This window comes from Arvicanthis niloticus, chromosome 13 (assembly GCF_011762505.2).
Source record: "Arvicanthis niloticus isolate mArvNil1 chromosome 13, mArvNil1.pat.X, whole genome shotgun sequence".
Taxonomy (NCBI): Eukaryota; Metazoa; Chordata; class Mammalia; order Rodentia; family Muridae; genus Arvicanthis; species Arvicanthis niloticus.
Genome location: NC_047670.1, coordinates 56,345,686 through 56,368,502, shown reverse-complemented (window position 1 = coordinate 56,368,502; position 22,817 = coordinate 56,345,686). Strand labels below are relative to the sequence as shown.

The window sequence follows — 22,817 nt, the reverse complement described above, 5'->3', positions numbered from 1 at the left end:
CATGTACAAGATAGTGTGGGTTTATAATCTAATAGTGTGCTTAGAATAATGAATGAAGTCATTTTTTTTCCCTAGAGAATCACTCTAGAAAGAATCTCTAGGAATGCTTACTAGATGTGCAAATTCTGCTAAATGTAGTGATAAATGCCTTTAATCCTCCTACCTTGTAATGCTTACTGGAGCTCCACATTGGGCACCAAACTGTAACTGCCCACTCTGTTTACCAAGAGAGAGAGTGGGGGGAAGAAGGGGAAGAGACATGAAGAATAGAGACAAGCCAGAGGATCTGTAGTCAAGTCTCCTTTACTGTCTCCCACAGACTATATTCACACCTCCTACTGACCACCACCACCCCTTACAAGGAAATCCTGGGTATTTTTAAGCACAAGCAGGAGAACACAGGTGAAAACATTTTACCACATGCACCATGCAGCTGGGGTCACTAAACAGCAAAACAAGCTATCTGGGATAAACAAGATATTTGTCAGAGTGTGCTTCCGCTGTTGTAGGCTATTGAAAAACAAGTCTCTATCAGAGTATATGGTTCCAGATGGCTGCAAAGATGATAGCTGCTTTCTAGCCGATTTCTGCTAAAAAGTCGGCTCTCAACACTACCTTAGGGATTAGGAGGACTGCCATGAATTTCAGGGTAGTCTGAGCTACATAGGCGAGATTTCTTTGTTTGTTTGTTTGTTTGTTTTGTTTGTTTTTCGAGACAGGGTTTCTCTTTGTAGTCCTGGCTGTCCTGGAACTCACTCTGTAGACCAGGCTGGCCTCGAACTCAGAAATCCACCTGCCTCTGCCTCCAAGTGCTGGGATTAAAGGCGTGCACCACCACTGCCCAGCCATAGGTGAGATTCAGCTAAGCAGAACAAAAACCCCAAGTTTTTGTTTGTTTGTTTTTGTTTTAAGTAATTGTATATTATTCTTTTTAGAGATTTTGATTGTTTAGAATGGGACTCAAATACATAGATTCACCAGGCCTGGTGGGTGAAGCACACCAGTCACACCTGTCATCTCAGTCTGTCCTGGCTAGTTTTATGTCAATTTGACACAAGCTAGAGTCATCTGAAAGGAGGGAACCTCAATTGAGAAAATGCCTCCATAAGATTGTGATATTAGAGCATTTAGTGAGTGATGGGAGGTGCCAGCCCATTGTGGGTGATGCCATCCCTGGGCTGTTGATCCTGTAAGAAAGCAGGTTGAACAAGCCATGAGAAGCACCCCGCCATGGCCCATGTATCAGCTTCTGCCTCCAAGTTCCTGCCTTGAGTTCCAGTCCTGACTTTGTTTGATGATGAACAGTGGTATGGAAACGTAAGCCAAATAAACTGTCTCCTCCCCACCTTACTTTTGGTCGTGGACTTTCATCACAGCAATAGAAACCCTGACTAGGACATGGACTTTAGGAGATAGAGGCAGGAAGCTCAGGATTTCTAAGCCAGTTCTGAGCCAGCTCTGGCTCTGCAAGGCTACCCGAACAAAATGGAAAGAGAAAGAAATCAATACATTTTTGACATCCCTACTTTAGATAAGGCTTCAGGAGTAACTGCTCCAGATACACGTCACAGCATTTTTAAATAAAACAAATCTAGGTTGATAGAAATTAATTTTAAATTGAAACAGACTCAAGAATGAGAAATCCAAAGGTGATTGAGCCGGCATGATGATGAACACCTACAATTCTAGCATTGTGGATGCTGAGGCCAGAAATGGAGAGTTCCAGGACAGCCACCCTTTATCAAACACCTCAGCCCTCTATTCTCCCAAAAAGGGGGAAAAACAAACAAGTGATTGACATACCTGGCGTTAATGTTTGGGAGGACCAGCACATGTTGATGGATTATTTATTGTTTCTTTTTTGAGATAAGGTTTCTCTGTGTAGCTCTTGCTGTCCTGGAACCCACTCTGTAGGCCATACTGACCTTGCACACAGATATCAGCCTGCCTCTGTTTCCTGAGTGCTGGGATTAAAGAGGTGTGCTGCCACACCTAGTGATTCTTTGTTTTTAAGGCAAGGTTAATTTGTTGAGCAGTTCTAAGTAATAAAAACCAAATCCAGTATGTAGTGAAATCTGATTCATAGTTTTAACTTTTAGGAAAAATTATAAGTTAAAGCTTCAGAGCTGCTGTGTTCAGGAATGACTACAGACCGCCTAGTGGTGTCCTTATTTTTTATCTGTCCACTTGAGTATTGGAGAGGGTTAACTTGTTGGTGTCCATAATTATTTTATTTATTTTCATAGGTGGTTTTCCTGGGGGAATGCCTGGTAATTTTCCTGGAGGAATACCTGGGATGGGAGGGGCCATGCCAGGAATGGCAGGAATGGCAGGAATGCCTGGACTCAACGAAATTCTCAGTGACCCAGAGGTTCTTGCAGCAATGCAGGTAAGATTTGGTGTGAGGACAGCACACTTTGCTATTTTTTTTTTCTTAGTTATCAATTAGGTAATTTTGTAGTGTGTGGCATTTTCTTTCTAAATTGAGATTAATTTTTTAAAGATTTATTTATTTTTAGTTTATGTGTATGAACATTTATTTGTGTGTGTATCTGTGCATGACATGCATGCAGTGCCCTGGTAGGCCAGCAGATGGTGGTATCAGATTCCCTGAAAATGAAGTTAAAGACTTTTGTAGTATGCTGGGAACCCAAGCCAGCTTCTTTGCAGGCACAAATATTTCTCTGGCCCCTATATTACTGTTGTATATGCATGTGCTTATATTTACATATATGAAATATGTGCAGATGCCAATATATGCTACCATATGCCCTGGAGTTAAGAGTTACATGCTTAACTCTTAGGTTGTGAGCTTCGTGCTCCTGGCATAGGTGTCCAGAAGCAAACTCAGGTCCTCTAGAACAGCAAGTACCCTTACCTGTTGAATCCCAGTTTAAAGGCCAAATTTTTAATAAAAGTTCATTTTAGGAAATAGTAGTTCATGCTTCTTTGTATCCATGTTATATGTGCTTTCTTTTTTATTAGTTTTAGTTCATGTTACAGCATTAAGCTTGATGAGCTGGGGTGCTTCAAAGATAATCTGATCCTGGTGTATCAAATTTGGCTCAAGCATTTCACAGTGATGTGTCAGTAGGGTATTTAGTATTCTAAATCCTAAAGTCCATCCATTAGCTACTTTTAAAAAATAAGTTATAAAACCCAGATGAAGCTAAAAATTCAAACCACTCTTCTTCCCTTTTTTTCCTTCAGGATCCAGAAGTCATGGTGGCTTTCCAGGATGTGGCCCAGAACCCAGCAAATATGTCAAAATACCAGAGTAACCCAAAGGTTATGAATCTCATCAGTAAATTGTCAGCCAAGTTTGGAGGTCAATCATAATCAAAGCCCTTGCTGAATGAAGAACAGCTTAGCTCATTTACTGGATGTTGCAATAATACAAACCAGTGTACCTCTGACCTCACCAGGAGAGCTGGGGCGCTTCGAAGATAATCCCTACCCTCTGCATCAAATTCGGCTGAGGCATTTTACAGTGGTTTGCCATTAGAGTGTTCATTCAGATAATGTTTTCCTACTAGGAATTACAAACTTAAAACATTTTTCAACCTTAAACATATTTTTAAAAAATTTAGGGGATGTCAATTCCTACATTTTTCTTTACTAATCTTTTTGGGTTTCTCCTTTTGAATTACTGGGCAAGGAAGATGAATGTGGATGATTTACAGCTTTCGTGAATGAAATAAAGATTTGTTAGTGGGAAGCAAATAAAACACATTTAAGGTGATTGAGTTGGACATATGGTTACTGAAGCATCTTGATTTGTCTTTTTTAATGTTTTATTTCAAAATGATCTATATCAGTAAATCTTTTGGGACCACCAGTATTTGGATCTGACCTTGGTAGGACTGAAGTGTTGGGCAGAGCAGCAACAGTCCTAGGCTTTGACCTGTGTAGGCTGCATTTCAATCTTGAAAACTGCTTTGGTGTCGATTTGTTTTTTAAGTGTTACAGGGGAGTTAGATTACGTAGCTCTGCTGTTGTCCGTCGTTTCAAATAAATGTTCCATAGCATTCCCACATAGAGAAAAAAAGTGCTGTTTTGTCAGAAATTACCTTTCCTGTTAGAAATTACCCGTCTGCTTGTCATCCTCTGAATCTTCTTGAGCTAAAGGTAGTCTTTTCAGTAACATCATCACTTCTGTCATTCACAGCATAATGGTGGAAACAGATTCGTTACTAGTTTAGTTTCATATATAATACATAAGGTAATTGTAGGCTCATATCTCTAATAGCTAGTATTTTACTTGGCCATGGGGTTGCTTGTTTAAATATTAAACTTTTGCCCTTGTGAACTCCTGTCCTATCAAAAGTCATTGGAAGGAAGGATTCCCTTTGGTTTTAGGTATGCTTATGAAATTGAGAAACAATTGAAATATTAGAGTTTATGTGAAGTGTACATCTTTGTATTTGGAAGCATCTAACTTTATATTTGGTGAAAGATTCATTTGTTCCACTTAGCTCTTAAATATTGTGATGTATTTAATGCCTTGTTTTCTCTCCTGCTGCAAAGATAAAATGATAAATCCACAGAGTGCATATTTAAAACAGCATATATTTGAAATAATGTCGATGCAGGTTTTAACTGCTTCATACAGCAGGCACAGATGCATCTTGTTACATGTAAGAAAAAGCTGTATTTGAACAGAGCATGCTTTTCTTAACAAAAAGTCCTTAACAAATATTCATCACATATTCTTAAACTGGAACTTTGCACGGTTCTTAGTACAAGTGTGTTCTCCTTTCATACAGTTTCCATGGTGTGTGTGTGCTTTACTAAAGATCAGTTTCTTTTCTACTCTGACTACACATGACCTAATTATATCCTAATATGGAAATATTACCATAAATGGGTGAAATTGCTCTTCTAAAAACTGTCCTGTGCTTTTAGACTTCTAAGCTCCACAGATAGTAAAGAGTATAGTCTTCATTTTTTAAATAAAGAATCAGTATAATTTCTACACCAAAAATATTGGTTTTTTTTCACTAAAGATAAGAAAAATAATCTAAGAAGATAAAGGGGCTTTCTGCTTAAAGATATATGGTTAATATTCCTTAGTATGCTGAAATAAAATACTGTTTCAAATTGGATCTTGACCTTTCCCTATTTGTTAGCCCATTACATTTTTTTTCCCCTTGTGGAAGTGTTTAGCTCAAGTTACGTGATGGGTACAGTAGACTTTGATTACTAAATGCTAACGGAGACCCCTGAGTATAGCAGTCCATGTTTGTAATTAGCACTTGGGAAGATGAGGGAGGATTCTGAGTTTGAGGCCAGTCTGGACTCCAAAAAGACTTTTGGTAGCTTAGAAGTTAGTAGTTCTGCCATATTGAAATGAGTAACATCTTTGTGTATCTACAGAGAAGTTGCTCTGGTGTGTGTTTTACCGCCTGAAGAAGCAGGAGGTAGGTAGTCAGGGACACACTGGTCATGTGTGGCATTAACAGATCTTCATACTCCATTGGTGAGCTTTTAGCTGTGAGGAAACACAAAGCTTTGTGGTTATATGGACAAACTATTGGATAAGAAAAGGTGTGGTGAGCCAACTAGCTGTCACACATCAGGAGGTGGCTTCATAAAGGAGTGATGGCTTCTGTTTTTAATGGATCTGAATTGAACACATGATACTAGGTATGGTTCCAGGCACTGTTGTAATTAGTGCCTCCAGGAATCTCTGAATTGTTAGACCACAATGCGAGTACATTTATTGCTTTGCCATATTTTATAGGTGAAGAAACTGAAGCACTTTGGTAGTTGCTCAGTGTAACATTTGTGAAACTAGGATTTTTACAGACCCAGGCTTGTGACTTGACAGCTCTTTGTGAATCCTTTAATGGATTACAGAAGCTTTGCACATGCCCCCCATTTTAGGTAGGTGGGGAAGACAATTTCACGATGTATCTGACTGGCTTGAAACTGAAGTTTATTGAGTAGACCAGGCTGCCCACAGGTGGCTGGACAAAAGTCATGCACCATCATGCCTGGCTATAACAAACTTCAGGTTGCTGCGTTTTGTTTTGTTGACTCGGGTTTTGTTGTGTCATGCAGGCTGGCTTAAATTCCCATCTTTCTGCTTCAGCCTTTTGACTAGTAGTATTAGACCATAGTTGTATCAGCATGCCTGCTGCCTACTGCTGTAAAAAACTGAAAGCCAAAGTACACATTTGAATGATACTGGTTAAAGAACACTAGGTGTATGCTGCCAGAATCTGCACAATCTGCACGGCTTTCTCTGAAAAGTAAAGCACGTAGTAATTCCAACGAGTATGCAACTAATAAAACCATAGTTTGGGCTGGGAGATGGTTCAGTAGTCAAGAGCACATCTTGCCTGAGGACCGGTCGTTCCCAAGCACCCACCAATGTTTGGCAGACCATGTGTGTAATTCCAGCTCCAGAGGATTGTAGCTCTCGGCTTCCGAAAGCAGTACACTAACATGCACAGACACATAATACTTTTAAAAATAAGAGGATTGAAGAGGAAAGCAAATACAGCAATATCTAGTTTTGAAAGTTTGAGCAGTTTTGTGAAACTTCCTGTGTGTACTGGCTGGTTTTGTGTCAACTTGACACGAGTTATTACAGAGAAAGCCTCCCTTGAGGAAATGTCTCTGTGAGATTCAGCTGCAAGGCATTTTCTCAATTAGTGATCAAGGGTTGGAGGGCCCATAGTGGGTGATGCCATCTCTGGGCTAATAATCTTGGGTTCTATAAGAAAGCAAGCTGAGCAATCCAGTAAGTAGCATCCCTCCATGGCCTCTGTGTCAGCTCCTGCTTCCTGACCTTGAGTTCCAGTCCTGACTTCCTTTGGTGATGAACAGCAATGTGGAAGTGTAAGCTGAATAAACCCTTTCCTCCCTAACTTCTTGGTCATATTTTGTGCAGAAATATAAACCCTGACTAAGACTATCACAGTGGAAGGGTAAAACACTGACTTTGCTTTTAGATATACTTTATTGTGTATGAGTGCTTGCATTTATGTAAGCGGTCCTAGATTTCCCCAAAGGACAGAAAGCTGTGTGGTAGGTCCCCTGGAACATAGCGGGTTGTGTGATAGAAACCGAACACATCCTCTGCAAGAGCAGCAAGCGTTCTTAGCTGCTGACTCATCTATACAGCCCCAAACTGTCATTTTAAACAAACCTAACCCTGCTGACAAACCATGTTAGATCTTTGACTCCCAGGCCTCAGTGCCTAGAATCTGAATCTCACAGCAGGGATGGGGACCGGGCGTTGGGTTGGCTGAACGGAGAAACGAAGGTTGGAGACATTGACCCACTCCTTTATCTATGGCTATCAGCTTATCTTGGAAGGTGGTTTTTGTCTTGTGGTTTCTGTAGTTCTAGCTAGCCAACTCCACTGGGATCACAGGCTACGTTTTAGGGTTTAGGCAGTCCTCTGTTTTGGTTTTTGTTTTGAGACAGGTCTCACAGTCCAGTGTAATCTCAAACTTTCTATGTAGCAGGGGGTTATATTAAGTATTAACAAAATATTTAGTCATGTGTGTGTGTGTCAGTGAGTGGGTGCGGAAACCCGCAGAGGTCAGGTCCCTTGGAGCTATAGTTGCTTGTCCGCATGTGGATACTGGGACCTAAACGCGGTTCCTTTTCAAGAGGAGTACTTGTTCTTAACTGAGTCAACTCTTCAGTTCCCTGAAACCTCTTTCCGTTTCCTGAGTGCTGTGATTACTGGTGTTTCTGGTTTGCTGGTAATCATGCGAAGCAAGCACTTTTACAACGGAGTCTGCCAACATGTAGTTTGCAAGGAATTGGGGTGCAGGAGTCATTAAGGACTTTTATGTCCTCCCATTCCATGGGCATGACTAACCAAGTCAGTGTGCAAGCACAGACAGACTGAGGAGCTAGGAACCTGCGCAGGCAGGCTGTGCTCTGAACACAGCCTTTCTAGTCTGTTTAGCATTGTCCCGCCCCTTCATCGATCCGGGCCAATCAGTGTTCAGGAACGTTTCTGGGTACTTCACACTCGCCTCCCCGACAGCTCTCCCCAGCGAACGAGGGCAGTCTGTGACCCGGAAGTAGTCGTTCTGGTGGAGGCGGGCCAGACTTCTGAGAGGTGGGGCTTGAGACGGTCCTTTCACGAACCCACACACTCTGAGGCGTCTGAGTGAAAAGTGTAGCACCATGGCCTCTGTGTTGTCCTACGAAAGTCTGGTACACGCCGTGGCCGGAGCCGTGGTGAGGAGGGGTTTGGGGCTTCGAAGTAAATCTCGAGATGGGTAGGGGAGATGGGCACGAGGGAGATATGGGGGCCGAGTCTGTCAACTGGAACAAAAAGGAGCATAAACAGAAAATTGCAGCTACAAGAGGGAAGGCGAGGCCAGGATCCACCCTCTGCCTCAGTCCCCTCTTGAGCTTTTCCAGAGACTGTCTGGACTAGCACTCACAAATGTCCAGAGGGGATAAGGAAGAAGATAAGAGCTATTTTCTTTGCCTTCTGAAGTTTAAAAGTTTAAGGCCAACCATTCCCTTACCCAGCTCTCATGGCACATAAACTTAGTCTAAATTGGTCCTGCGGAGAAACTGAGTGTGAAGATGAGGTACTTGATGTAAGCCTACAGACAACCTGTTGTCACACCTTATCACAGGCAAGTGGCAATAGCTAATAGAATATTTCTAATCAGCATTATTGTCAGGAAAGGATAGGGTGTTTGTTTGTTTGTTTGCTTGTTTTTTAAGTCAAGATCGGTGTTGTTATCCCCTCCATGTGATTTCTGTGAGTTAATGCTTTGCTCTTGGATTTAGAGGTGTCTTAAGTTCCTTCCATTTGACGATTCCCTTTTCTCTGAAACTTTACATTCTTGGCACAAATAACGTTCCTCTTCTGGTTCTCTTCCTCAAACTGTTTCCCATGTTCTTCCCTAACTTCCAAAATGTACTGTTAGCCACATAGAATCACTGTGGACCATGCCTATCCATTCGGTGAGCCATTACTGAACGCTATTCCTAGCCCAGTATTAATTCAGGGCCAGCTCATATTCTGGTGAAGAGTAATCTGCGTTTTTGAATTCCAATTCTATCATTTGTTTACTAGGTAATCTCAAACCTCACATTTGTAATCTGTGAAGAGGGAAGAGATATTACACTTTTCTCCTAGACCTTGAGAATTAAGAGAGGCAATAGTACTCGGTCTTATTCAAGGAGCCACATTTGTTTAAATCAACCAGAAGTGCCTTTTGCTCGTTATGCAAGAACTGGGGTGGAAGTTTGCTGTGACATGTTTCCGGTTGGTCACAGAGACCTGTTTGAATGGAGTGGAAATGCAAATGGGGACCAAATTATTCCTGACTTTATGTAGAAGAGAGGCGGCGGTTGAATTTACTGATTGACATTTCAAACCTGATCTTTTTGGCTGCCCCATGGAGATTAGAGTATGGAAGGCACACCTCTCTCAGTCGAGGTGGCCTAGGTGAAGTGGTGGAAGTGGTAAGTGAGCAACCATCTAGAATGGACTTATAAGAACCATAGCTTGGGTATCCCTTAGGGTTGCTTGTGTCCGACAAATACTTGACTCAAGGAACATGATGATCTTTCTCCCATGTGAACTGACAGTGGTGGTGAAGACACAGGTTTGGGGGAAAAGATAAACTTGGTTATAGTTTTGAACTAGTTAAGGTTGAAGTCCCTGAGAATAGCATGGCATTAAATGATTAACTCACCAAGGAAGTGTGTGGTAGTGGTTGGGGGGACGGGTAATTAAGAAAAATAACAGCGACCAGTGACCGAGTGGAAAGCTGCTGACATTAAAAAGTGGGAAAGGGAGCTCGGACTGCAGAGAAGACTTGAGACCCAGTGTGGGGTGGGAGGAAAAGGGCTTTGCCAGCTGTTGGAAGTATTTCAGGAGAGGGTGTTGTCCAAGTGTGTCATCGACTTTGAGAGGTCAAATAAGGTGAGGACCTAGAACTAAATATTGGGTTTACCAAAATGATAAGTCCAGTGGTTAAATAAGAAGACCAGTTTGGTGGGTTGATGGGCAAAGTGAATCAAGGCAGAACATAGGAAGACAGAAAATCTTGTTACTTTTCTTTTCTCTTATCAAATGTCATTGGTTGAATTCATTCTGTAGGCCGTGAGCTCTTCTAGGTTTGAAGAACAGTCATTCTCTTCACTAATTGTTGGTTCTGGTGGAGAGGTCAGACAGTATACGAGTAAACAAAATGATTTTAAATAGTAAATGCTAAACAAATAGGGCCAGCAAGCACTCTTCTAGTGAGGTGACATTTTATGAAGTTGTATGACCGTGGTGGTGGGAAAGCAGCCATAGGTCATAAGTACATGAATGGGCTGAGCTTTGTTTCCCACAAAATGTTGTCATGGGAACAGGCAGTACATTGGCTTTGGCACATGGACCAGGTTTCTGAGCCCTGTGATAAAGCATGATTATGGGCAGGGTGATATATATCTATAAATCAGCAAAAATTTTTTTCATTTATTTATTTTTTTTGCCTGTTTTTCTTTTGCTAAAGTTTCACTTGAAATTACACACCCTGATTTTGCCATTTACCCCTAAATTGTTTATCATATGCTTTTATAAGAATAATTCATTGTCAGATAATTCTTGTCAGAGAAGTAGTAATTCTAGTACATATATGAATGCCAAGTAGTTTTGTACGTTGTTTTGGTTTGGGTTATTGGAAATAGGGTCTCACTGTGTAGCCCAGGTTAGGATAGGCTCTACCTTGTAATCTTTTAGCCTCAGCCTCCTAAATCCTAGGGATTATAGGCATGTACTACCATACCCAGCTGCTTCATGGTGTGCGTGTGTGTGCCTGCGTGCGTGTGTGCGTGTGTGTGGTGTAGCCTAGGCTCGAATTGAACTTGTGATCATCCTCCTGCCTCTTTCTGCTCTGGACATTATCCCTGGTCATGCTTTGTTGTTGTTGCTGCTGTGGTTCCTCCTCCTCTTCTTCCTCCTTTTCTTCCTCTTCTTCCTCCTCCTCCTTCTTCTCCATCATCACCACCACCACCATCACCACCACCACCACCACTATTACTATTAAACTTCCGTGCCAAAGAGTTGTTTTCAAACTCTTAGCAGGTTTCTATATGAAGGTTAAATAACACTAAGGCTCCAAGCACTAGAGTGCTCTAAGCAGGTATATGGCCTTGCTATGTGTACCTGGGGTAACTGTTTCTACGTAAAGAGCAGAAGCACTTTGGGTAGAAGTAGTTGAATCATTGTTGAAGATGTTGATTTACGTCTTTGAATTGATATTTCCAGCTTGTTTGTTCAGCTCCTCCTAGGTTCTACATTCTCCTACATCAAGAGAAAAGCTATGCAAGCATCTATACTTTTGTTTTTTCAGTGCTGGGTATCAACCTTACAGCTTGGTATACACCAAGTACCCACTCTACTATGCATGTTTTAAAAGTCAGATTATTGATTTATAAATTTTTAATTGCCATGCCTTAGGATAATTACAGATAAACTTAAATTTCTCAAAACAAGAGTTACCTTGCTTCAGAAAGATGCTGTTAGTTCACTGGCTTCATATGTAAAGAATCATTTAAAAAGTGTAATTAGATTTATGCTTTTATATTTTGATTATCATCAGCTTATCATTGAAATACTTCATAAATAAAAATGTCTCTTATTTTTTTAAGCCCAGGTTGGTGTGACCAAGGATGACCTTGAACTTCTGATCCTCCCATTTCCTAAATTTGAGATTAGAACATTAGGTTCTTTCTGGTGCTAGGATAAAATACAGGCTTCTAAATGTTCTTGGTAAACTCTACCAGGTTAGTTAGCTGAGTCCCTAGCTCAGAAATACCGATTTGCAAGTAAAAGATTTCCTTAGTCTACAATTTAAAAAATGCTAAATATAAGATTTACATAGGATAGATTACACACTGGAACAGGGTTCAGAACCATAATGATTAATCGGTAACAACAAATTTTTTATGTATTTGTTTGTTAAGATGCATTTGGACATGAGAGGACAACGTGTAGGGCTCTGTCTCCTTTCACCACAAGGTTCCAGGAATCAAACTCAGGTCTTCAGGCTGTGGGCAAGAGCTTTTACTTCTTCTGGCTCATCTTTCTGGCCTGACTGATCAGCAGTTTCAAGGAACTTCTTTTGAACCAATTGTTTATTTAAATCATCTTGGTTTTTTTTTTTTTCCTTCCCCTCTTTATATATCTTGCAGAGCAGTCTCTTTATATTGGTTAGGCTGGCCTTGTGTATCCTTGAGTAACTGAGATTGTCAGAGAGTCTCCAGTATCACGCAAAGTTTGGGTTAAAGTTGGTCAGGTAGAATGCTTGTCGAAATGGGGTTACATCTTTGGTCTCTGTACTGTCTGTGTTTATATACAAATGAGTGTGCATAGATTTTTGTTGTTGTTTATGTGACTGTTAATAGAATTTTACATACTGGCTTTTTGATTTACTTGTTATGAGTGTTTGTTTTGGATGAAGAATATTCCATGTGAATCAATTAGGGCTTCCTGGTTGCAGAGTGGAAAACAGACTGGGCATTTTAAGCAAGTTGAATTTTAAAGGCTGTGTGAGACCTGCTTTTGTCAGTGGGGAAATGGGAAAAATTGGAGTAGAAAGATTTCTGAAATAGTCACTGAAGCCTCTTGCAGACACCACCACTGAAATGAGAGGTTTTTGTTCTGCCCTTCTGTCCTTACTGAATTCCAAGTAAGACTCATACTGCTCTGTGTGTGTCTGTCTGTGTGTGTGTGTGTGTGTGTGTGTGTGTGTGTGTGATGGCTCATGCCTTTTAAACCCATTGAGGACAGCTTAGTATACAGAGTAAGTTTCAGGACAGCCAAAGCTGCAGAGAAACTCTTTGTTGGAAAACGCAAACAGATAAACAAACAACTCAAATTCTTGTAGAGTCCCTTCTAACAGAACTTAACACCCTTTGCCCAAGCAAGCCTTGACACACCACTTGTAATTAGCAGGTGTGAAAGGGAGACATGGGCCCTTTAGAAGCCTCTTCAGGGGCTGCAGTTGAGGGTGGCATCTGGATTTTCTGTCCTGCCATGATTGTACACAGTAGGACAAGGTAATTCCTCAGAAGACAATTAGAGGCTGGAACTATGACTCCGCAGTTAAGCTGAGCTATGACTGGTCTTGTAGAGAGCCCAGCTGCAATGCCCAGTACCCACATGGTGTCTTACAGCCATGGTTTAATTCTAGTCTAGTAATATCCAGTGCCCTCTTCTGGCCTCCATAGGAACTGCATGCATGTGGTACACAGATATACATTCAGGCAGATAAGCATATACATAAAATAAGGAAAGAAAATCAGCAAAAGAGAGTGATGCTGTGTTACCCAAAACTTCTGACATCTGTATATCAGGACGATAAAATACCCTGAAGCCCGGTGTAATGATGATACACACCTGTAATCCCAAACCTCGGGACTCTAAGTCAGGAAGGAGGAGCCTAAATTTCTAAGCCAGTCTGGGCTATATAGGGACACCCTGTCTATAAAATTAAGTCTTCAAATATCATTGCTTTTTAAAATATATAATATTAAAAAACTGGGTGTGGTGGCACAAGAGGCAGAAGCAGATGGATCTCTGAGTTTGAAGCCACTTGGTCTACAGAGCAAGTTCCAGAGCAGCCAGGGCTACACAGAGACACTCCTCTCCCCGCCACCACCTGTCAAAAAATATAATGTTCCATTGTATAGAGTATTTCATTTATTTATGGTTATTCACACTGCCATTAAGCCCTTTTGCTTTGATAAACATTTTGTATAATGTAAATGTTAGTGTTATCTCCCATAGCCCTGTTACTCCTATTTCACTAATTTTGTGATATTTGGAAAAAATAACTATATTTTCAGATTCAGTTAACTTGTATCTTTATCTGTAAAATATCAGTAACTTGCAGGGCAGTGGTGGCGCACGCCTTTAATCCCAGCACTTGGGAGGCAGAGGCAGGTGGATTTCTGAGTTCGAGGCCAGCCTGGTCTATCTACAGAGTGAGTTCCAGGACAGCCAAGGCTATATAGAGAAACTCTGTCTCGGAAAAAACAAAACAAAACAAAACAAAAAACCAGTAACCTCCCAGGGCTTGTGAATGTTAATAACATAATAACAGACTTTTTCTGTTAGTTGACACTTATAGTAAGTACTTTACACATGAATCAGAAAAAGGAAATTGAAAGTGAATAGTCACGTTACAATATTCTTTGACCTTCGTTTTCCTCCAACATTCATTCATTCATTCATTTACTTTGTAGGTAAAGAACATCTCTGAAGGCTAGAAAACAACTTTTTGGAGTTTTTTGGTTTTTTCCTAACCTCATGCAGGTTCTGGGGAATCAAACTTGGGTCATTAGACTTGGCAACCAGGGTCTCTACCCTCTGAACCAATCAAGCTGGCCCTCTCTTACCTCTTTTTAAAGAAGTAAATGTGGTATACAAGCTGGAAGGTTTTGGAGTAATGCTTAGCCCTGTGTCGTGGTGGCTAACTTTCTTTCTGAACTTGGGTTTACCAAGTTATGAGACCAACAGTAATGCCTCAACCCCAGGGTTCTCATGAGACAGTAATGGGGCAACGCTGTGACGTTATGGAATATTACAGCAGTAAGGATCCAATTTTGGTTAAGTTTGTTATTGCAAATGAATTTTTTTTATCCGGGTTCAGAAAGTCAATAAGTATGTGGTGAGAATGGCCCGAGTTTAATCTCCAATACTCTCCTCCCAAATAAAAACAGAGAAGAGATCCAAAGGAAGTGAAGCGTCCCCTCCCTCCTGGGACCTGTGCTCTCATGGTTGTCAGGCTTGGTAGCAAATGCCAGCCCCCATGATGCATTTCTTCTCCTCTTCCCCATCCCTTTTTCCCTCTAGTGTTAAACTCCAGGGCTTCTCCCACCTAAACTTCCCAAGTAGTAAAGCCTACAGGCACAGGATGCTGTGCCCACGTGAAAACATGTTCCTGAATAATATGTGGGTTAGAGAAGAAACCATAATGGAAACGGTATTTAGAACTGAATAATAACAGTATGGTGCACATTAAAACTTGTGGCTGTGCTGAAGACCCAGTTATCACTGAATGAGACTAAAGACCGAAACAAGTAGAAAGAGATGCTGTGTTAATGGTTTGAAAGATTTACTATATCACTTTCCATGCGGCTTCTTAGATTCATAGCAATCCTACCAAAATTCCAGCTTGCATTTTGCAAAAATCAGAGGACAGATGCCATAGCAGTCTTGAAAAAGAATAATAAAATTGGACTTCTGGTTTCAAGTGCTATAAGGCTAAGCAATCAAGAGGTTACTGACACAAGAATAGACATACAGATCAACAGAATAGAATTGAGGTTCTAAATCTTCAGAATTCACTTGATTTTTTGCGAGGCTCCTAAACTCAGTGAAAAAACATTAATCTCTTCAGTAAATGGCAGGGGTAACATTCACACCTTCTTCAGCCATACACAAAAACTAACACAAAGTAAACCACAGACCTAAGTGTTAGAACTAGAGCCATGTAACTCTTACATAACACAGAAATGTAAATCTTCATAATTTCTTATTTTTTAATTGTTACTATTTTGTGTATATGAGTGTTTTGCCTTCATCTAAATCTGTGTACTTGAGCCTGCCTGGTGCCCACAGAGGCCAGAAGAGGGCATCAGATCCTTGGAGGTGATGTCACAGGCCATTGTGAGCCACCAGACATAGGTGTTATGACTGAAATCACTCTTTTATCTGCTGAGCCATCTTTGCAGCCCCCCACACTGAAAGGATATTAGATGCCTTCCTAAGGGTTTTATGAACAGATGTATGCCAGGATCTAGGATGAGGACCAAGCGTTCTCTTTTATATCACCAATAAACCACCAGTTTTATGTCATCATAACCCATTCGTCACTAAAAACCCATTAAGTGGCTGGACATGGTGATGCACACCTGTAATCATGGCACTGGGGAGGCACTGACGGACAGATCTCAGAGTTTGAGGCCAGCCTGGTCTACACAGTGAGTTCCTGGATAGCCAAAGCTACATAGAGATACCCCATCTACATAGAGACACCCCATCTCAAAACAAATAAACAAAACAAAACAGAAAAACAATAAAACTATTTAGTGGGTGCCTATGGAGTTTTTCTGGTTGAGGTATTGGGCCATATAGAGGTAGGGCCATGTCATCTGCTGGCTTGTATCCCATTGATATGACAAGATCTGGGGAAAGTAATACTAGAAATAATTGCTAGGAGATAATAGAGTGTGTTATTAATGTTATATTTTTCTTTTTTTTTGCTTTTTGGGGTTTTTTTTTTTTGTTTGTTTGTTTTTTGTTTTTTGTTTTTCGAGACAGGGTTTCTCTGTGTAGCCCTGGCTGTCCTGGAACTCACTCTGTAGACCAGGCTGGCCTCGAACTCAGAAATCCGCCTGCCTCTGCCTCCCAAGTGCTGGGATTAAAGGCATGCACCACCACCGCCCGGCTTCGTTTTTTTTTTTTTTGAGACAAAGTCTTATAGCCCAGGCTGGCCTTATTGCTCTTGTGTAGCCAAGGATGATCTTGAACTTCTCATCTTCCTGCATCAACTTTGAGTGCTGGGGATTACAGACCTAGACCATTATACACAGTTATGTGAAGCTGAGGATGCAGCCTAGAGCTTTGTGCATGCTAGGCAGTCTCTGCTGGGGGCCTTTCCCACACAGAAAACAGAGTTGGGGAGTCCTTGCTGACAGGAGATAAGGAGTAGGGGAGGGGAGGGAAGGAAGAAGGAGTTTGGGAGAGGCCAGTCATGGGAATTTAGCAGCTCTGACGTCTAGCAATGGGGACATTTTTGCTGCCCTGACTTGCTAGCAACCAGGTGCTTCTTTATTTATACAAGTTACACAGAACAGAGACAGACTAATGATTATCCAAGTGGTACAGCATGTTTGTTTGACTTTTCATTACATATCTAGGGTTACAGTTCAGTTACAACTAGAAAAAAAAAACCAAACAGAACAGATTTTATTCTTACGTTAGCCCTATAACTCCAATTTAAAGACTCTAAAGAATGTCTCCTCCAAAGCATTTACTATATGACAGCCTGTTTTTAGATTGGCATGTTTGCTGTTTGAAAGTACTCCAGACAAACAAAAAATGTCTGAACCAGTATTCTTATGAATAGCAAATACTAATACCTAAGTATATGTTTGATCAGGTTTAGGATATAAAGTAAAAAACCATTTATTTTAGTCAGTCTATCTTTTTTACTGAATTCTGTTCCTCCAGGGCAGTGCCCTGTCTCCCTATCTATAAACTGCATTCTCCAAGAGCTCTAAGTCCATAAATAATATATATGGATCTTGAATCTTTAACCTGTTCTCCTGGCCAGTCAGGGTTTGTCAATTGTCTCTGTTTACCCTGTACCAATTATTCTGTTTGAGTTAGCTCAGGGGCAGAGACTCCAAGCCGATTCCTGGAGTAATGGCCTCATTAAGCTGTGTGCTTATCCATCTCCAGGGCATAAGGAAGACTTCCAAAAAGTGGCCAGATAAAGCTAATCTTAGGATGTTCCTAAAATAACTCAGACATATTTATTCTCAGGAAAAGACATAAAATGAATCATAATGCAAAAAGGTCCCAATAATGCAACACACAGAGACCAAAAGTTCGAGATAGAAGCACAGCGATTGTAGCAATCTGCTCAGCTTTACTGGATCTGTGTCCAGCAGCTGTGCTGGCTTCATGACTCTCTCTGGTGTGTCTGTGCCAACTCTCCCACCTGAGCCACATCCCCAGGCCCTCTTTCGTTTTTAAAAAAGGTATTTACAGATAGGCATGGTGGTACCTGTGCATCATGTACAGTTCCATAAGGGCAGAGTGAAGGTATGTGGCTGGGCACGGCGGTGGGCACCTTCAGTCCCACCACTGTAGATCCAAGGCAAGTGGGTCAGAACAAAACAAAACAGCAACAAACTAACCCTGAAGAAACAAAAAGAGCTGGGTGTATGTAGTGTCACACACCTGTGATCCCGGCATTCTGGAAGCAGAGGATGGCAGATCACCAAGTTCAAGACTAGCCTGGTTTACATAGAGAGTTCCAGACCAGCCAACAGCTACATATGAGACCTTGTCTAAAAAAATCAATGAAAGTAAGTCTATGTGTTAGGCAGTCCCCAGGTTAAGAGCTCTTGCTGCTCTGACGAAGGACTAGATTGGCAGCTCACAACCACCTACAACTCCAGCTCTGGGGGATTGATGCCATAGCTGGCCTTGGTGGGCATCCACACACATGTTGGTATATACTCACACACTTAGAAATAAAGAGGGGGAAAAATCAAGGGCTGGTGAGATAACTCAGTGGGTAAAAGTTCTTAATGCCTAGGCCGCTGAGCTGCGTTCCCTTCTGGAACCCACACAGTGGAAGAAGAAAAACTAATGCCCACAGATTGTCCTTTGACTCCAACAAGTGTGTGTGTGTGTCTGTCTGTCTGTCTGTCTATCTCTCACACACACAAAATTAATGTAATACTTTAAAAAAAATAAAAAATAAGTGAAAGGAAGGTATCTTTATGTTTGGTGGAGTCTGAGGTTTAACTGTGAAGAGGGGTGAGGAGTCCGGGTGCTTACACCCCACCTCTGCTACTCTGCCTTTGGGCTGCCCAGGCCCTTGAGTTTCCAGCTGAAGGGACCTCCGAGCTTCAGGTGCCAATGCAGCGTAGGAATTTACTTGTTCTCCCAACGCAGAATGTTGTAATTCAAAATGGTTTTGGTGAGAGAACGAAACCTCTGAAATAGATTTCTCTAGAAATAGATTCTTATAAATTGTAATTATTGTCTGCAATAGCACTCCTACTCAGATAGTTAGAATTCTGTGGGACTCAGTAGGTTTATTTTATGCCTCTGGCACAGCAGTGTGGTACATCATGCCCACTTCTCATTTGTATGTGTCTTCTCATTCTGTATAACTGAACAAATTGTTCTCAGGGAAAATATGAATAGATTTAGAGAAATTTAATTTAGATTCTGAAAATCATGTGTTTGTATGACTCAGTATAAGGAGTGCATGTGCAATATTTTGTTTCAGGTAACAATGCATGTGAAAGCAGCCCTTTGTGTTTCTTGATGAGGAAACACACACAGCAGCTTAGTGCCTCCCAGCCCTTAATGTGTACTCTCCAATGGTTAGTGTTATACTGTACGGATTTTACCTCAATTTTAAAAGCAAAACAAGACAAAAAGCTCCTGGGGCCAGTGGAGTAGAAAAACCCGCTTAACCCCAAGGATGGCTAATCTCTAGGCCTTCAGGGCTTTCCTGTACTTTCTAGTGCATTGCAATAAGCAGAAGGGTGTTTGTTATATTTTATTCAACATTTCTGGATTATTGGCAGCATGTTGCCTAAGACACCATATTGCTGTAGTCAGAAACTCCCATCTCAGCATTCAAGTTTTAAGCTTCACATTCATGTTTCTAACAAAACATAGTGTGTGAGCGCACGCACTAGTCTCCAGGGATGATGACAAGTCAGGCTGATATTCTGGCTAGCTAGCTTCCTATGCCACCTGCATGTTTCAGGTCACCGTAGGAAAGTCCAGAAGCTGGCCTGGGAGTCCCTGCTGCTGTGAGAGGCACCACAGGGCTCCTTCTGCCTCCCAGGGTTTATCGTCTGTTGTATCTGTTTTCTGTTTCTACCTAACAAATGTGAGCATGCCTACCAAGTAGCTTAAAACCACACCTGTGTATCATCTGCAAGGAAGGCCAGCGCAAACCTGCACTCAGTAAACCACTGAGATAAAAATCAAGACATTGCAAGAGCTATGTTCCTTTTTCAAGGCAGTGGTTCTCAGCCCATGGTCCAGACCCCTTTTAGAGGTATTGAACGACCCTTTCACAGGGGTCGCCTAAGACCATCTGCATATCAGATACTTACAATTCATAACAGTAGCAAAATTACACTTATGAAGTAGCAACAAAATAGTTTTATGGCTGAGGGTCACCACAGCATGAGGAACTATATTAAGGGGATGAAGCATTAGGAAGGTTGAGAACCACTGTTCTAGGGTAAAAATCATTTCCTTCCTTTGACCACTTTCTGGAGGCTGCTATGTTCCCTGACTAGTGGCATCTTCCTCCATTGCCCAGAACCTGCATGAGGTTAGGAAAAAACCAAAAAACTCCAAAAAGTTGTTTTCTAGCCTTCAGAGATGTTCTTTACCTACAAAGTAAATGAATGAATGAATGAATGTTGGAGGAAAACGAAGGTCAAAGAATATTGTAACGTGACTATTCACTTTCAATTTCCTTTTTCTGATTCATGTGTAAAGTACTTACTATAAGTGTCAACTAACAGAAGAAGTCTGTTATTATGTTATTAACATTCACAAGCCCTGGGAGGTTACTGGTTTTTTGTTTTGTTTTGTTTTGTTTTGTTTTTCCGAGACAGAGTTTTTCTATATAGCCTTGGCTGTCCTGGAACTCACTCTGTAGACCAGGCTGGCCTCAAACTTAGAAATCCACCTGCCTCTGCCTCCCAAGTGCTGGGATTAAAGGCGTGTGCCACCACTGCCCGGTTCATTCATATATATATATATATATATATATATATATATATATATATTGTTCTCTAATTTCTTACATCCCAACAGCAGTTTTCCCTCCTTCTCCCCTCTCCTCTCCCCTCAGACCCTCAGTAAAGAACAGGTCTCTCAAGGACATCACCCAAACACAGCATAACAAACTACAATAAGACTAGGCATATACCATTATATCAAGGCTGGACAAGGCAACCCAGTAGAGGGGAATGGGTCCTACAAGTAGGCAAGAGAATCAAGGACAGCCCCCGTTCCCAGTGTTAGGATTTCCACAAGAACACCAAGCTATTTAGCCACAGCATGTATGTAGAGGACCTAGGTCAGACTCTATAGGCTCCCTGGTCTCTCAGGTTCCCATGAGTTCTGGTCTGTTGATTCTGTGAGCCATGTTCTTAGCAATTAATGGGGGCAGATGCAGAGTACTACAGCCAAACATTACTAATGAGTGTTTGATCATTTAAAAATTGCAGTCTGGGGCTAGAGAGATGGCTCAGTGATTAAGTGCACTCGATGCTCTTCCAGAGGTCCTGAGTTCAATACCCAGCAACCACATTGTGGCTCACAACCATCTATAGTAATAGAATCTAATGCCCTCTTCTGGTGTATAGACAAACATGCAGACAGAGCACTCATATACATAAATAAATCCTTTTAAAATAAAATACAGTCTGCAGCTGGGGAGACTGATCAGTGGTTAAGAACACTAGCTGCTATTTTAGATGACCTGGGTTCAGTTCCCAGCACCCGCATGGTAGCTCACAACCATCTGAACTCCAGTCCCAAGGAATCTGACACCCTCTTCATACCTCTAGATTGCAGCAGGAAGGCAAATAACGCACAGACAAATATGCATGCAGACATAAAGAACAACCACACACATCTCTTTAAAGTTGTGGCCCATGTTTACTTACTGTAATGGCTAAAGCCCTTTTAAACTTTGCAGGGAAGTGTGACTGCCATGACAGTGTTCTTTCCCTTGGATACTGCTAGACTTCGGCTTCAGGGTAAGTATTGATCCCGTGCATTGATCCTTTGATGTTGGGAAGCATTTTGTACTATGTACTGCACCAAGATAAGGATATTCTGCCTGCACACTGCTGTTGTCCGTTTGCTTGCTTGGTTTTGTGATAGAGTTATATATAGCCCATCTGCCTTCAAACTCACTATGTAGCCTAGCCATGACTCATCCTCCTGCCTCCACCTCTGAAGTTCTTGCATTATAGCTATGGACCTGACTTAAATATTTGATTCCTCCTCCTTCTCATTCTGTACTGGGGGTGAACAAGCTTTGCACAGCAACTAGACCAGTGCTTGGCCACTGAGTGCTCACCCCCATGTTGTTCTCCAAGGAGAACTATGGCAACTCAAGTTAAAGTAAACTAGAGGGTCACCTGTAGGAAATTCCCCAGTGGGAATTCCCCAGTGTATAGTCAGAGAGGTCAGAATCCTAAGTGTATGGGAGCAGTTTCTATTATAAACTGACTAGCGATTACCAAGGCTCTGCAGGTTCTTAGAAGAGAAAAAGGGTGGCCTGAAGGGTTAAGTCAAGGGGACCAGAGATGGGTGAATTTCCTCACACTAGCCAGTGATGACATACAGCTCTTTTACTCATGGCAGCACCCCAAGACATCTGCCCTTCTGAAATCCATCTCACTGATTCTATCATGTAGCAAGCCCCCTTGTGAAAAAAAAAAGTATTTTTTTTTCTTTAGCAGTTATTAAAAAGACAGGTGGGAAATGTACTCTCTGTGCTTACATGTAATAGATTTCTATATCAGGACGATGTACTGCATGATGGGTGAGTGGGCAGTGGAATTGGGATTGCACTTACACCACTGGTGTCTGGGCACTGCAGTGTAATGTCTGCCAAGCAAATTCAAGCAGGGTTCACCTTGGAAACCAAAATGTCTCAAGAGAGTCAGCCCCAAGGCCAGGTTCTGCCGGCTTGGTAAAGGAATCAGTGCTGGGACAGAGTGAGGAGCTGCTTCAAGAAAGAGACACAGCAGGGAAGCTGGCCTAGTTAGCTTCATTCAGCTTTCCTGATTTTTCCACCCTAATCATTCACATGAGGCTGCCCACCTTGGGGACACCAGGGCCTGATGAGAAGGACATAGTCTAACAAGAAGGACTTCTTCCACTGCCCTTTGGCTACCAGCCTTGAGTTTCTTTGAGGAGTTATAGTGGATGAGCCTTGGCATTAGCCATTTCTAATCTGAGAGACCAAAGGGCTTCTTACATTTATAATCAAGTCACTGCCATTCTTTCTACAAGCCCATGGCTTTTGCAGTAG

The 22,817-nt window shown here is 41.6% G+C and overlaps 2 protein-coding genes across 2 annotated transcripts in view; both read left to right on the top strand.

The window, feature by feature from the left end:
• St13 (ST13 Hsp70 interacting protein) overlaps positions 1 to 3,752 on the top strand; it is a 34,036-nt gene extending 30,284 nt beyond the window's left edge. The window contains exons 11-12 of the mRNA XM_034516506.2: positions 2,247 to 2,389; positions 3,211 to 3,752. Coding sequence (XP_034372397.1) covers positions 2,247 to 2,389; positions 3,211 to 3,339 — 272 coding nt within the window. The 3' untranslated portion in view covers positions 3,340 to 3,752. The remainder of the gene's footprint in view (positions 1 to 2,246; positions 2,390 to 3,210) is intronic.
• A 4,305-nt stretch (positions 3,753 to 8,057) lies between these two features.
• Positions 8,058 to 22,817, top strand: part of Slc25a17 (solute carrier family 25 member 17) — a 37,987-nt gene continuing 23,227 nt past the window's right edge. The window contains exons 1-2 of the mRNA XM_034517511.2: positions 8,058 to 8,208; positions 21,471 to 21,531. Coding sequence (XP_034373402.1) covers positions 8,155 to 8,208; positions 21,471 to 21,531 — 115 coding nt within the window. The 5' untranslated portion in view covers positions 8,058 to 8,154. The remainder of the gene's footprint in view (positions 8,209 to 21,470; positions 21,532 to 22,817) is intronic.